This window comes from Oratosquilla oratoria, chromosome 15 (genome assembly GCF_046742065.1).
Source record: "Oratosquilla oratoria isolate Oo_2021 chromosome 15, ASM4674206v1, whole genome shotgun sequence".
Classification (NCBI taxonomy): Eukaryota; Metazoa; Arthropoda; class Malacostraca; order Stomatopoda; family Squillidae; genus Oratosquilla; species Oratosquilla oratoria.
In genome coordinates, this window is record NC_134791.1 from 59,137,783 (window position 1) to 59,155,276 (window position 17,494).

The 17,494-nt window shown below is 37.5% G+C and overlaps 2 protein-coding genes across 2 annotated transcripts; one reads left to right on the forward strand and one right to left on the reverse strand.

The window, feature by feature from the left end:
• Window positions 1-1,995: 1,995 nt before the first annotated feature.
• Window positions 1,996-3,136, reverse strand: LOC143033466 (uncharacterized). Its single transcript, XM_076198944.1, has 4 exons — window positions 3,105-3,136; window positions 2,824-2,923; window positions 2,653-2,737; window positions 1,996-2,574 (listed from the first exon to the last, which is right to left on the reverse strand). The coding sequence occupies exons 2-4, from the start codon at window positions 2,892-2,894 to the stop codon at window positions 2,083-2,085; spliced, it is 648 nt and encodes a 215-aa protein (XP_076055059.1). The 5' UTR covers window positions 2,895-2,923; window positions 3,105-3,136; the 3' UTR covers window positions 1,996-2,082.
• Window positions 3,137-3,561: 425 nt separating this feature from the next.
• On the forward strand, window positions 3,562-4,664 carry LOC143033050 (uncharacterized). The gene is made up of 4 exons (XM_076198250.1): window positions 3,562-3,598; window positions 3,777-3,876; window positions 3,965-4,049; window positions 4,132-4,664. The coding sequence occupies exons 2-4, from the start codon at window positions 3,806-3,808 to the stop codon at window positions 4,633-4,635; spliced, it is 660 nt and encodes a 219-aa protein (XP_076054365.1). The 5' UTR covers window positions 3,562-3,598; window positions 3,777-3,805; the 3' UTR covers window positions 4,636-4,664.
• Window positions 4,665-17,494: the final 12,830 nt, after the last annotated feature.

A 17,494-nucleotide genomic window follows, 5' to 3' on the forward strand; every position in this document is an offset into this window, starting at 1 on the left:
CCGAGCTTCCCATCAAATCACGTCTTTGTAACCACTCCCGGCACCAGACGTGTCTCGGCGATTTATTTTTTCTTTTTAATGCAGGCAGCAATTATAATGCTGCAAAGTGCTACCTTCTTTCCAAGTATGGCGGGAACCATGGTTTTCGTACCGCACTGAACCACTCCCTCCCAACCTCTGCTTGCGGCCAACTAACCTCCAACCACCATCGTCAGCCGTGTGGACACTTCGCGGGCAGAGTCTGCGGACTTTGCCCGGTAAGGGCAAAGTCTGCCAGGCACAGCTCGACCGTGTGGACGCGGCATTAGAGCAGGACGTTCCGAATTGACGTGACCAACACTTCCCGTTTGTCACAAAATCACGATTCAAGATTGTCAAGTTTATGTCAAGTTTATGCCACACCTCTTATTTACTTTAAACAGCATTTACATTATACAAGCTATAAAACGAGACAGCTTCGAGACATTGTCCACAATGACAGAAGGGCTGGTATGCTAAAGCCCGTAACAGTCCTTTTACCCGAGCGCATCAAGTCTCGATCGAGTAGAACCTGAAAGCTTTGTAGCATTCATAAGGTGAACACTTCATCTTCCGGGAGAAGTCCGTCAGAAATTAACCAGCTGTCGAGTAGTTACGCAAATACTTTCTTCGCGTAAACTGCCATACCCTCCCATTTCCGCTACAAGCTCATACACTGCCGCTCTTTAAACCACTCATGTAGAGTATGCACAAATGTCATTAATACAACCATTTTGTTTCCCTCTCCCGAAGTATTGCAAGCAACGACTCCTCGTTCGCATACAATATCGTGACTTCACGGCTTTGCCTGGGTTACAGACCGCTGTGGCAAGTTCGTGGCATGGGACGTAAAGGCCTGTCTACACGAGCGGGCCTGATCGGCGGGCTTGCCCGTTAACGGGCATATTTGACGGGCAAACGATCAAATTGCCCGAAAGGCCGCCGAGCGAAATCACTGAGCTGGTGCCCGGTAGCTGGAGTTTCTACCCTGCCAGACGCAAGATAATATCGTGAACCCACAGCGGGCCTTCATCCCACATTCCACGGCATAGTAGCACAGTGAACATTTAACGATGGCAGCCCAGGATAACTCTAGTGAGCCACCGACAATGCTAGGCACCATGGTTCTCGTACAGCACTTCACCCGCTATTGGCAACATCGTCGGGCAGGCCCAGCTGTTCATCACTTCGGTCGTGTGGACAACATTCACGGGCAGGCCCGCGAGAATTTGCCCGTTAACGGGCAAACCCGCCGATCAGGCCCGCTCGTGTAGACAGGCCTTAACACGCTACACCTGGAAGCTAGGCAAGCGTCCTAACGCCAAGAGTTCACCACTACTGCCTCGAATGTCTCGGCAAGAGATATTGGTTCAAAGCCAAGATTGTATATTTTCTCGCGTGAAAGTAGAGACTTGCTCCGATAACTATACTTCGGGATAGTGAACCTCAATCAAGCTCAATATCTTTGCTCTTACAGGATGTAATGAAGCTGCTTAGTGGGGATTGGTTTCTTGTAGTCTGTTATTGCCATGTAGTTCACTGTACGTAGTAAACGTCATCTACATAGATGTGTAATCGACTGTTTGTCGCTCAGAGATATTCATAATCTATAGTCTCTTTGGCCCCGTCATACCTTTCCCTTAATCTAGTAAACTTACTAGATTTCGTTGTAATTAAGGATCACTAAAAGTAAACGGACGAGTGTACTGAAAAATTGTTTCTGAACTGGTGTAGACGAAGTGATGTGGGTAGCTGGGATTCCCGTCAATAATGCCCAGTTAACGAGTATTATAGCTATAAATTTGGCTATAGCCGTTTTAGAATGGTAATTATAGTAAAAAAATTGAGGTAGCAAGGTCCCTCATTTTATTTCTTTGTCTTGCGTAGAAGTATTGTGCATTACAATGTGGGAAGATAATTAGGTTGTGACCAAGCTTTATGTTTAGGTTTAACTAGCATCTGTTGAAAGATGACCGATATAGGAAAATTCAGCGAGGAAGGATTAAAATAGGGCTGAAAGTTACAGGGTAATTTGGAAGCTTTAATCAAAGATTTATTGAAGATTTAGTGTCTATGGTGACGATCGAAACATGTACACCTACGTCTTGTACATCGACAGTTCCCAGTACCAGCGGGCACTAGATGGCAGCGATGTCTACATATACGTACACCAAATCTCTTACAACAGCTTGGGCATCTACAGCGACGTCCAATTCTGATTCCATTTCTACACGAGCAAGATCCACGACGGCAGCGGCGCCCATCACCGTGCCTGATGCAGACGTGGTTATAACGAATAACATGGCGTTTACTCCTGACAGGTTTATAGCACACCGTCTCGTGATGATTAAGGATCGTTGTCATACACTGCATGGATTGGAGTGTACATGATAAAGCTTTTACGATGCAGTCAGTACACCCATACTGCAGACAAGTTTTAGTTTCTTGTAAGCAGGTGATTCCACTCTGTATACAATTGTGTGCAGTCTTGCTAGGTGTGTCGGGAAGATAGCCAGGGTGTTCTTGAGTGTCACTGGGATTTTCATCGTGTGGGCCCTGTTGAGGAGTGGACAAGTTATAGGTTTAGGAATAAAGTTGCAGTGGTATGGTGAACAAAGAAAAAAAATTACTAACCTCGTTACACTTGCAGTCTTCTAGGTCGACACCGAACTCGCAGTCTTTGGGCGTCAGGGGGCAAGGAACCTGTTCGTTGTCCGAACTGAAATTTGAAAAGTTATTTAGTAACTCCCGACTCCCCGTAGATAAGCAGCCTTTTTTACTTTATTAGAAAAAAAATTAGTTTACCTTTGCATGGAACCCGGAATATTCGTCGTTAAAAGGAACACTCCCACGATCACGATCGGAAGAGCAGTCATTGCGAGAATCAAGTCGGTGGGTATGGACACTGCAACCGAACAACTGCATTTAAGATCTAAGTACACGTTTTCATTCGTTTTGGTGAATATTTACATACCATTTACAACATTTGATATCTCATTATTTCGTATTTTCCCTCAACAATTCAAATCTCATGAAATCCTACATGCAGGAACATTGCCAACGAGAATAGAACCTGATTTACTTACCTCACCTCCAAAGCTGGTTGAATTCTGACGGCCTTACGTCTCCCGCAAGAGGAAGAAAACTGTTCACGTTTTATGAATCCGATTCAAAACTGTTTCAGCTCCTACTCGATATAGACTCGAAGCGCTTAAGTTCAACGATTGTTACGTGCTGTAGTATACCATCACTTCCATTATTGTGGACCATCTATCAAAGCTACCTCATGTTATTTTATAGTTCATACGTTGACGTAATTAGTCGAGATAAGTTAATTTATCTCGACTAATTACGTCAACATATGAACTATAAAATAACATGAGGTAACTTTGATAGATGGTCCACAATAATAGAAGTGTTGGTATACTACAGCACGTAACAATCGTTGAACTTAAGCGCTTCGAGTCGGTATCGAGTAGGAGCTGAAACAGTTTTGAATCGGATTCATAAAACGTGAACAGTTTTCTTCCTCTTGCGGGAGACGTAAGGCCGTCAGAATTCAACCAGCTTTGGAGGTGAGGTAAGTAAATCAGGTTCTATTCTCGTTGGCAATGTTCCTGCATGTAGGATTTCATGAGATTTGAATTGAGGGAAAATACGAAATAATGAGATATCAAATGTTGTAAATGGTATGTAAATATTCACCAAAACGAATGAAAATGTGAACTTCGATCTTAAATGCAGTTGTTCGGTTGCAGTGTCCATACCCACCGACTTAATTCTCACAATGACTGCTCTTCCGATCGTGATCGTGGGAGTGTTCCTTCTAACGATGAATATTCCGGGTTCCATGCAAAGGTAAACTAAATTTTTTTTAATAATAAAGTAAAAAAGGCTGCTCATCTACGGGGAGTCAGGAGTTACTAAACAACTTTGAAAATTTCAGTTCGGACAACGAACAGGTTCCTTGCCCCCTGACGCCCAAAGACTGCGAGTTCGGTGTCGACCTAGAGGACTGCAAGTGTAACGAGGTTAGTAACTTTTTTTTTTTCCTTGTTCACCATACCACTGCAACTTTATTCCTAAACCTATAACTTATCCACTCCACAACAGGGCCCACATGATGAAAATCCCAGTGACACTCAAGAACACCCTGGCTATCTTCCCGACAGACTTACGAAGACTGCACATAGTTGTATACAGAGTGGTATCACCTGCTTACAAGAAACTAAAACCTGTCTGCAGTATGGGTGTACTGACTGCATCGTAAAAGCTTTATCATGTACACTCCAATCCATGCAGTGTATGACAACGATCCTTAATCATAACGAGATAGGGTGCTATAAACCACACGTCAGGAGCAAACGCCATGTTGTTCCTCACAACCACATCTGCTTCAGGGTCACTGATGGGCGCCGCTGCCGACGTGGATCTTGCTGGTGTAGAAATAGATTCGGAGTTAGACGTCGCTGTAGATGCCCAAGCTGTTGTAGGAGATTTGGTCTACGTAGATGTAGACATCGCTGCTATCCAGTGCCCGTTGGTACTGGGAACTGTCGATGTACAAGACGTAGGTGTACCTGTTTAGATCGTCGCCATCGTCGCCATAGACACTAAATCTTCAATAAATCTATGATTTGATTAAAGCTTTCAAATTACCTTGTAACTTTCAACCATATTTTCAATCTTCCTCGCTGAATTTTTCTATTAGTCATCTTTCAACAGATACTAAAATAAAGTCGAAGCTTGGTCACAACCTAATTGTCTTCCCACATTGTAACACTCAATACTCCTACGTAATATGAGGAAATAAAAATGAGTGGGCCTTGCTACCCAACTATTTTAACTGTAATTACCACTCTAAAACGGCTATAGCCAAATCTATAGCTATAACTCGTTAACTGGACCTTAGTGACGGCAATCCCAGCTACCCACATCTCTTCGGCTGCACCAGTTCGGCAAGAATTTTAGTACACTCGTTCATTCACTTTTAGTGATCCTTAGTTACAACAAATTCTAGTAAATTTACTAGAATAAGGGAAAGGTATGGCGGGGCCAAAGAGACTATGGATTAAGATTAATATCTCTGAGCGACAAACATTGTACGTAGGTGACATTACGTACATTGAACTACATGGCAAGTCTACAAGAAAGCACAATATCCACTAGGCAGCTTCATTACATCCTGTAAGACCCAAGATATCGAGCTTGGTAGAGCTTTACCATCACAAAGTATAGTTATCTGAGTAAGTCAATTTTCACGCAAGAAAATGTACAAAGTCTTGGCTTTGAACCAATATCTAGTGCCGAGACATTCGAGGCAGTAGTGAACTGTTGGCGTTAGGACGCTTGCCTAGCTTCCAGGCTACGTCCCATGCCACGAACTTGCCGGTTGCCACAGCGGTCTGTAACCCAGGCAAAGCCGTGAAGTCACGATATTGTATGCGAACGAGGAGTCGTTGCTTGTTATACTTCGGGAGAGGGAAACTAAAATGGTTGTCTTGATGAGCTTTATGCATACTCTACATGCATGCGAGTGCTTTAAAAAGCTGCAGTGTATGAGCTTGTAGCAGAAATGGGAGGGTATGGCATAGTTTACGCGAAGAAAGTATTTACGTAACTACTCGACAGCTGGTTCATTTGACTGAATACTCCCGGAAGATAAGTGTTCACTTATGAATGTTGCAAAGCTTTCAGGTTCTACTCGATCGAGACTCGATGCGCTCGGGTAAAAGGACCGTTACGGGCTCTAGCATACCAGCCCTTCTGTCATTGTGGACAATGTCGCAAGGTTGTCTAGTTTTATAGTTTATATAAGACGTTTCTTCGTCGATGCTGTTCGAAGTAAATGACAATAGGTGTGGCATAAACATGGCAATCTAGAATTGTGATTTTGTGGCAAATGGGAAGAGTCGGTCATGTTAAATTCGGAACGTCCTGCTCTAAAGCGGCCCCTAGACGTTCAATATTATAGCGCGATATTTTGGTTTATGCAATATAATTGATCGTGTGTGGGCAATATTGAAAGGTGCAATATATTACGATTTTCAAAAAGTTGAAAGTATATTGCGCAAACGGGATAACATTGTCTGTAGGCTATATTGCGCAATATCCTGTCAGCGTCTCCAGCGGTCGTGTAAGGTGGTTGTCTCCTCAACCTCGCGTTATCATGTGACAAAGTCGAAAAAGAATTCATTGCTGAATTTGAGGTGTACCGTAGTCTTCCCGCCTTGTGGGATGTGAAGTGCAAAGATTATACTAATCGTGCGAAAAAGGGGGAGCAGTACGAAGTGCTGATAGAAAAGTACCGCGAAAAATACCCGGATGGTGATAAACAACAAGTAATAAACAAAGTTAATTCTTTGAGAACAAACTTCAGGAAAGAATTAAAAAGGACTGACTGTTTGCACAATGTGGTTGCACGTCTGCGCTCACGATTGCGCAATATATTGCACAACCTTCAATATTGCCTCCATACGGCACAATCTTTTGTACAACCCAAAATATTGTACAATAATATTGACCGTGTAGGGGCCAGCGCCAAAATATTGTGCAACCCACATTGCACAATAATATTGAACGTCTAGGGGCCGCTTAAGGTCAATTGACGTTTAAACAACGTCCGTTACCATCATGGAATTGGTTGGTTGATCTGGACGGTTTATCAACATTTCTAGGCTGTAGTGTATTGACATTTACTATATTAAAAATATTTTCGGTCCATATTTTTAAGGCTAAATATAAAAGGTCGAGTTTTATGTAGATACTAAGTTTTCAGGGACGAAACTAGTCTAATTTGGGTAATTTTTTTTATTATAAACATAATATATGTACAAATCACTACAGAATTGACATGCTATGATAAATGATTTATACATTTTGTACACAACTTTGGAAACTGATATTTCCGCTGCATGTCAATTACAATGGGGTTCCAAGTTAACCAACCATTCGAACATCCCCACACTGAAGGAAAAAAATTACCGATGCAACAAAAGGCAAGTTATTGAAGATTTATTTTATTTTATTGAAAAACATTCTTAAGCCACGTCCACACGGTCGAGCACTGTCCGCCGGGCACGAGGGCTTTGCTCGACAACGGGCAATTTCATCGGGCAAACCATCAAACTGTCCGTTCTCGGTGCCATTTGCGGGCCGTGGATGGAGGGCTGACATCGCTGCCAAACGCACGAGGTGAGGTGCGAGCAAAGTTAGCAAACCCGCTCAGTACAGACCGAAGTTACCTTTACCACCATGTCCGCACCTAGCACTAGTGTGTACTGGTCTCGACAAGACGTGCTATTGGTGCTATGCTTTTCCTCATATTTGTCTCTTGCTTTTGTATATATGGCTCCACTTTCGAAAGGAGAAAAGAAAAGCTGCTTATGTTCGTTCTCATGTAACTGCAAAACAATTGTTCATTTTCATCCTGCAATTCACGTAGGATTGTCACTGAGCTTCCCATTAAATCACGTCTTTGTAACCACTCCCGGCATCAGGCATGTCTCCGTGATTTCTTTTTTCTTTTTAATGCAGGCAGCAATTATAATGCTGTAAAGTGCTACCTTCTTTCCAAGTATGGCGGGAACCATGGTTATCGTACCGCACTGAATCACTCCCTCCCAACCTCTGCTTGCAGCCAACAAACCTCCAACCACCATCGTCAGCCGTGTGGACACTTCGCGGGCAGAGTCTGCGGACTTTGCCCGGTAAGGGCAAAGTCTGCCAGGCACAGCTCGACCGTGTGGACGCGGCATTAGTATCGACAATCTGTAAATTAATAGAAAATAATGCAATAATAAATACGTTCAGATTAGAGGACAAGTGCGGTTGCAAACAAAATCTTTGATAATTACAAAAGTATGAAGACACGATCCAGGGCTGTGTAACTAAAATTTCTTTTGAGAGTTTTATTAACAAGTGTTCAGAAACTTTGGTTCCCAGAAAATGCACGCCAAGTTGTACCATGAAATAATGTACTATACTGTCATATATGTTAAGACATGTATACCTACGATCAACTTTAAAATTAACATAATTTCTGGATACTCTATAAAAATTAGAGGTCCAATATTCACAAACTATTACTTGGGTATATACAGCTTTGTTATGAATATCAAGGGTATATATCCTTGTTAATATTTCTTTCCTCAGTAGAATATTGTGTGTAGATGAAAGAGTACTTAATGTTGTTTACAAATTGGTGTCTCATAAGTACTATTCAATAGGGTAAGGTATGAATATACTTATACTGTGTGTGTGGGGGTATATACATACACAATTTATACATATGAATGTGTAGATAGGGACTCAGAGGTGATGTGATATAGGTCTTTAAGACTAAAAATAAATTGACATAAAAATACAATTTTCACACTGAATAAGAATCAGAGAAGAAATAATGGTTTCTAATAGTCAGGAAATATATTTGATTAGAAAAAGGGTAGAAAAAACTACGCCAGCCGTGTAGTTAATGAATAGAATGAACTTCCTGCACAGGCATTGAAAAGTAGATTCAGTTCAAGGCCCTAAAAAATATTTCAAGAAAAAACACCTGAGCAACATACAGAATGACTGCCATTTAATTTATATTTGTTTATTATTGTCTCTTTATTATTTTCTTGATTTTTATTGTCAATTAATTTCCTATCTATTTGTTCGTTTATTATTTAACTATGGTTATGCATTTATCCTTATCTTATAAATATTTGTTATAATTCTTTTAGTTTATTTATCATTATTATATTATTTCGTGTCACACATATCTATAGACCAAAAGATCTCCTGTCGGGATACTAAGCCTTTATAATTCTTTGTATTTATGTATGTATGTATGCATGCATGAATACATGTATGCATGTATATATGCATGTATGTATGCATGTATGTATGCATGTATGTATGCATGTATATATGCATGTATGTATGCATGTATGTAGGCATGTATGCATGCATGTATGCATGTATGCATGTATGTAAGCATATATGCATACATATATGCATATATGCATGCATGTATGCATATGCATATATATGCATATGCATATATATATGCATATATGTATGCATATAAGCATATATGTATGCATATAAGCATATATGTATGCATATATGTATGCATATATGCATATATGTATGCATATATGCATATATGTATACATAATGCAAATATGTATGCATGTATGCATATATGTATGCATGTATGCATGTATGTACGTATGCATATATGTATGCATGTATGTATGCATGTATGTATGTATGCATGTATGCATGTATGTATGCATGTATGCATGTATGCATGTATGTATGCATGTATGTATGCATGTATGCATGTATGCATGTATGTATGCATGTATGCATGTATGTATGCATGTATGCATGTATGTATGCATGTATGCATGTATGTATGCATGTATGCATGTATGTATGCATGTATGCATGTATGTATGCATGTATGCATGTATGTATGCATGTATGTATGCATGTATGCATGTATGTATGCATGTATGCATGTATGTATGCATATATGCATGTATGCATGTATGTATGCATGTATGTATGCATGTATGCATGCATGTATGCATGTATGTATGCATGTATGTATGCATGTATGCATGTATGTATGCATGTATGCATGTATGTATGTATGTATGCATGCATGTATGCATCTATGCATGTATATGCATGTATGTATGCATGTATGCATATACATATATATGCATATGCATATATATATGCATATATGTATGCATATAAGCATATATGTATGCATATAAGCATATATGTATGCATATATGCATATATGTATGCATATATGTATGCATATATGCAAATATGTATGCATATATGCATATATGTATGCATGTATGCATATATGTATGCATGTATGCATATATGTATGCATATATGCAAATATGTATGCATGTATGCATGTATGTATGCATGTATGCAAGTATGTATGCATGCAAGTATGCATGTAAGCATGTATGTATGCATGTATGTATGTATGCATGCATGTATGCATGTATGCATGCATGTATGCATGTATGTATGCATGTATGCATGTATGTATGCATGTATGCATGTATGTATGCATGTATGCATGTATGTATGCATGTATGCATGTATGTATGCATGTATGCATGTATGTATGCATGTATGCATGTATGTATGCATGTATGCATGTATGTATGCATGTATGCATGTATGTATGCATGTATGCATGTATGTATGCATGTATGCATGTATGTATGCATGTATGCATGTATATGCATGTATGCATGCATGTATGCATGTATGCATGTATGTGTGCATGTATGCATGTATATGCATGTATGCATGTATGAATGCATGTATGTATGTATGCATGTATGTATGCATGTATGTATGCATGCATGCATGCATGCATGTATGTTTATGTATGTATGAATGTATGAATGTATGAATGTATGTATGAATGTATGAATGTATGCATGTATGCATGTATGTATGCATGTATGCATGTATGTATGTATGCATGTATGTATGCATGTATGTATGCATGTATGTATGCATGTATGCATGTATGTATGCATGTATGGATATATGTATACATGTATGCATACATGTATGCAGGTATGCATTCATGTATGCAGGTATACATATATGTATGCAGGTATGCATATATATATGCATGTATGCATATATATATGCATGTATGCATATATATATGCATGTATGCATATATGTATGCAGGTATGCATATGTATGCAGGTATGGAAATACGTATGCAGGTATGGAAATATGTATGCAGGTATGGAAATATGTATGCAGGTATGCATATATGTATGCAGGTATGGAAATATGTATGCAGGTATACATATATGTATGCAGGTATGCATATATGTATGTAGGTATGCATATATCTATGCAGGTATGCAAATATGTATGCAGGTATGCATATATGTATGCAGGTATGCATATATGTATGCAGGTATGCATATATATATAAAGGTATGCATATAAGTATGCAGGTATGCATATATGTATGCAGGTATGCATATATGTATGCAGGTATGCATATATGTGTGCAGGTATGCATATATGTGTGCATGTATGCATATATGTGTGCAGGTATGCATATATGTGTGCAAGTATGCATATATGTGTGCAAGTATGCATATATGTATGCAGGTATGCAAATATGTATGCAGGTATGCATATATGTATGCAGGTATGCATATATATATGCAGGTATGCATATATGTATGCAGGTATGCATATATGTATGTAGGTATGTATACATGTATGCAGGTATGCATATATGTATGCAGGTATGCATACATGTATGCAGGTATGCATACATGTATGCAGGTATGCATACATGTATGCAGGTATGCATACATGTATGCAGGTATGCATACATGTATGCAGGTATGCATACATGTATGCAGGTATGCATATATGTATGCATGTATGCATACATGTATGCAGGTATGCATATATGTATGCAGGTATGCATATATGTATGCAGGTATGCATATATGTATGCAGGTATGCATATATGTATGCAGGTATGCATATATGTATGCATGTATGCATATATGTATGCAGGTATGCATATATGTATGCATGTATGCATATATGTATGATGGTATGCATATATGTATGCATGTATGCATATATGTATGTATGTATGTATTCAGGTATGCATATATGTATGCAGGTATGCATATATGTAAGATCTATGCATGTATGCATATATGTATGCATAAATGTATGTATGGACGTATGCATGTATGCATAAATGTATGCATGTATTCATATATGTATCCATGTATGCATGTATGCATGTGTGCATGTATGAATACATGTATGCATGTTTGTATGCATGTATGTATAAATGCATGTATATATGCATGTATGTATGCATGTATGTATGCATGTATGTATGCATGTATGTATGCATGTATGTATGCATGTATGTATGCATATATGTATACATATATGCATATATGCATGCATGTATGCATATGCATATATGTGCATATATGCATATATGTATGCATATATGCATATATCTATGCATATATGCATATATGTATGCATATATGCATATATGTATGCATATATGCAAATATGTATGCATGTATGCATATATGTATGCATGTATGTATATATGTATTCATGTATGCATATATGTATGCAGTTATGCATGTATGTATGCATGTATGCAAGTATGTATGCATGTATGCATGCATGTATACATGTATGTATGCATGTGTGCATATATGTATGCATCTATGCATGTATGTATGCATGTATGCATGTATGTATGCATGTATGTATGCATGTATGCATGTATGTATGCATGTATGCATATATGCATGTATGTATGCATGTATGTATGCATGTATGTATGTATGCATGTATGTATGCATGTATGCATGAATGTATGCATGTATATATGCATGTATGTATGCATGTATGTATGCATGTATGCATGTATGTATGCATGTATGGATATATGTATACATGTATGCATACACGTATGCATGTATGCATATATATATGAATGTATGCATATATGTATGCATGTATGCATATATGTATGCAGGTATGCATATATGTATGCAGGTATGGAAATATGTATGCAGGTATGGAAATATGTATGCAGGTATGCATATATGTATGCAGGTATGCATATATGTATGCAGGTATGCATATATGTATGCAGGTATGCATATATGTATGCAGGTATGCATATATGTATGCAGGTATGCATATTTGAATGCAGGTATGCATATATGTATGCAGGTATGCATATATGTATGCAGGTATGCATATATGTATGCAGGTATGCATATATGTATGCAGGTATGCATATATGTATGCAGGTATGCATATATGTATGCAGGTATGCATATATGTATGCAGGTATGCATATATGTATGCAGGTATGCATATATGTATGCAGGTATGCATATATGTATGCAGGTATGCATATATGTATGCAGGTATGCATATATGTATGCAGGTATGCATATATGTATGCAGGTATGCATATATGTATGCAGGTATGCATATATGTATGCAGGTATGCATATATGTATGCAGGTATGCATATATGTATGCAGGTATGCATATATGTATGCAGGTATGCATATATGTATGCAGGTATGCATATATGTGTGCAGGTATGCATATATGTGTGCAGGTATGCATATATGTGTGCAGGTATGCATATATGTATGCAGGTATGCATACCTACATACATATATGCATATATGTATGCATATATGTATGTAGGTATGCATATATGTATGCAGGTATGCATATACGTATGCAGGTATGCATATATGTATGCAGGTATGCATATATGTATGCAGGTATACATATATGTATCCAGGTATGCATATATGTATGCAGGTATGCATATGTGTGCAGGTATGCATATATATGTGCAGGTTTGCATATATGTGTGCAGGTACGCATATATGTATGCAGGTATGCATACCTACATACATATATGCATATATGTATGCATATATGTATGTAGGTATGCATATATGTATGCAGGTATGCATATACGTATGCAGGTATGCATATATGTATGCAGGTATGCATATATGTATGCAGGTATGCATATATATATGCAGGGATGCATATATGTATGCAGGTATGCATATATGTATGGAGGTATGCATATATGTATACCGGGATGTATATATGTATGCAGTTATGCATATACAGTATGTATGCAGGTATGCATATATGTATGCAGATATGCAAATATGTATACATGTGTGCATATATATATGCATATATGAATGCATGTATGCATATGTGTATGCATATATGTATGCATGTATGCATAAATGTATGCATGTATTCATATATGTATGCATGTAAGCATGTATGTTTGCAGGCATTTATGCATGTATGTATGTATATATGTATTCATATATGCATGTATGTATGTATGTATGCATGCATGTAGGTATGCATGTATGCCTGTATACATGCATGCATGTATGCTTGCATTTATGCATGTATGTATTCATGCCTGTATGTATGTATTCATGCTTGTATGTATGTATTTATGCATGTATACATGAATGTATGTGTGTATGGACATATGCATTGATGTATGTATGCATGTATGCATGCATGCATGCACGCATGCATGTATGTATTCGTGTATACATGCATGTATGTATGCATGTATGCATGCCTGTATGCATGCAGGTATGTATGCATGTATGTAAGCATGCATGTATGCGTGCATGCATGTATTTATACATGCATGTATGTATGCATGTATGTATTCATGCATATATGTTTGCTTGCGTGTATTTATGCATGCGTGTGTTATCCATGCATGCATTTATGCATGAATGCATGCATGCATGTATATATGGATGTTTGTATGTATGTATGCATATATGTATACATGTATGTATGCTTGTATACATGTATGCATATATGTATGCATATGTATGCATGTATGCATGTATGTATGTATGTATGCATTTATGTATATATGCATGCATGTGTATGTATATATGCATGTATGTGTATGTATATATGCACGCTTGTATGTGTATATGTATATATGCACGTATACTGTATATGTGTGTATGGGTATATTCATTTATATGTGTGTGTATGTATATATGAATGAACGTATGTGTGTATGTATATATGCATGTATGTGTATATGTATACATGTATGTATGTATGTATGTAGTTATGCAAGTATGTATGTGTGTATGTAGTTATGCATGTATGTATGTGTGTATGTAGTTATGCATATATATATATGCATGCATATAGGTGTTCATGTATGAATGTATGCATGTATGCATGTATGCATGCATGTATGCATGTATGTATTGATGCCTGTATGTAAGTATTCATGCCTGTATGTATGTATGCATGAATTTATGTATGTCTGAATGTATGTATGTATGGATGTATGCATGTATGTATGCATGCATGTATGCATGCTCGCATGTATGTATTCATGTATGCATGCATGTATGTATGCATGTATGTATGCATGCATGCATGTATGTATGCATGCATGTATGTATGCATGCATGTATTTATTCATGTATGTATTCATGCATGTAAGTATGCATGCATGTATGTATATATGCATGCATGTATGCATGTATGCATGCATGCATGTATACATGCATGCATGTATGCATGTATGCATGCATGAATGTATTCATGTATGTATGTATGCAGGTATGTATGTATGTATGTATGCATATATGTATGTATGCATGTATCCATGTATACATGTATGTATGTATGCATGTATACATGTATGCATATATGTATGTATGCATGTATACATGTATGCATTTATGTATGTATGCAGGTATGTACGTGTGTATGTATATATGCATGTATGTGTGTATGTATATATGCATGCATGTATGTTTGTATATATATATGCATGTATGGATGCATGTATGTATGCATGTATGTATGTATGCATGTATGCATGTTTGTATGCATATATGCATGTATGTATGCATGTATGCATCTATGCATGTATGTATGCATGTATGTATGTATGTATGCATGTATGCATGTATGTATGCATGTATGCATGTATGTATGCATGTATGCATATATGTTTGCATGTATGCATGTATGCATGTATGTATGCATATATGCATGTATAAATGTATGTATGCATGTATGCATGTATGCATGTATGTATGCATGTATGCATGTATGCATGCATGTATGCATGTATGTTTGCATGTATGTATGCATGTATGCATGTATGCATGTATGTATGCATGTATGCATGTATGTATGCATGTATGTATGTATGTATGCATGTATGCATATATGTATGCAGGTATGGAAATATGTATGCAGGTATGCATATATGTATGCAGGTATGCATATATGTATGCATGAATGCATATATCTATGCAGGTATGCAAATATGTATGCAGGTATGCATATATGTATGCAGGTATGCATATATGTATGCAGGTATGCATATATGTATGCAGGTATGCATATATGTATGCAGGTATGCATATATGTATGTAGGTATGCATATATGTATGCAGGTATGCATATATGTATTTCAGGTATGCATATATGTGTGCAGGTATGCATATATGTGTGCAGGTATGCATATATGTGTGCAGGTATGCATATATGTGTGCAGGTATGCATATATGTATGCAGGTATGCATATATGTATGCAGGTATGCATATATGTATGCAGGTATGCATATATATATGCAGGTATGCATATATGTATGTAGGTATGCATATATGTATGCAGGTATGCATATATGTATGCAGGTATGCATACATGTATGCAGGTATGCATATATGTATGCATGTATGCATACATGTATGCATGTATGCATACATGTATGCAGGTATGCATATATGTATGCATGTATGCATATATGTATGCAGGTATGCATATATGTATGCATGTGTGCATATATGTATGCATGTATGCATATATGTATGCATGTATGCATATATGTATTCAGGTATACATATATGTATGCAGGTATGTCAATTTATTATCATTTACTATTTACCTGTTTGTTTGTTATTCAACTATACCAATGCATTTATTTATGTATTTTAATTGTTATTTACATTGTTATAGTTTTAATTTATTATTAATATGATTTTTTTTTTTTTTTTTTTTGCATCCGACCTAGATATGGATCAAAAGGTCTCCTGTCGGCATGCTTTGCCTTTGTAATCCTTTGTATGCATATATGTAAGCATCTATGCATGTATGCATACATGTATGCATAAATGTATGCATGGATGTATGCATGTATGCATAAATGTATGCATGTATTCATATATGTATCCATGTATGCATGTATGCATGTGTGCATGTTCGAATACATGTATGCATGTTTGTATGCATGCATGTATGAATGCATGTATATATGCATGTACGTATGCATGTATGTATGCATATATGCATGTATGTATGCATGTATGTATGCATGTATGTATGCATATATGTATACATATATGCATATATGCATGCATGTATGCATATGCATATATGTGCATATATGCATATATGTATGCATATATGCATATATCCATGCATATATGCGTATATGTATGCATATATGGACAGAAGATTAGAAGAACACAAGAGGGATGTGAAACATCACAGAACATCAAATGCCCTAGTAGTTCATATCGATGAAGAAAATCATTTGCCAAACTGGAAGGAAGCCCACGTTCTACATAGGAAAATGGGAAAAAAGAAAAGGAAAGCTTTGGAGGCGGCACACATTGCCACCGAGAAAACCACAAATTCTCGTAAGGGGTTTATGTCCTGGGCTCAAACGTCCGCACAACTGGCGGTCGGCGAGTGTGGGGAGACAACGTGACCGGGATGAGGTCACGCAGGGTCGTCAGATCACCATGTAAGCTGTTGACGGACTTTGATTCTTATTCTGTATTCAGT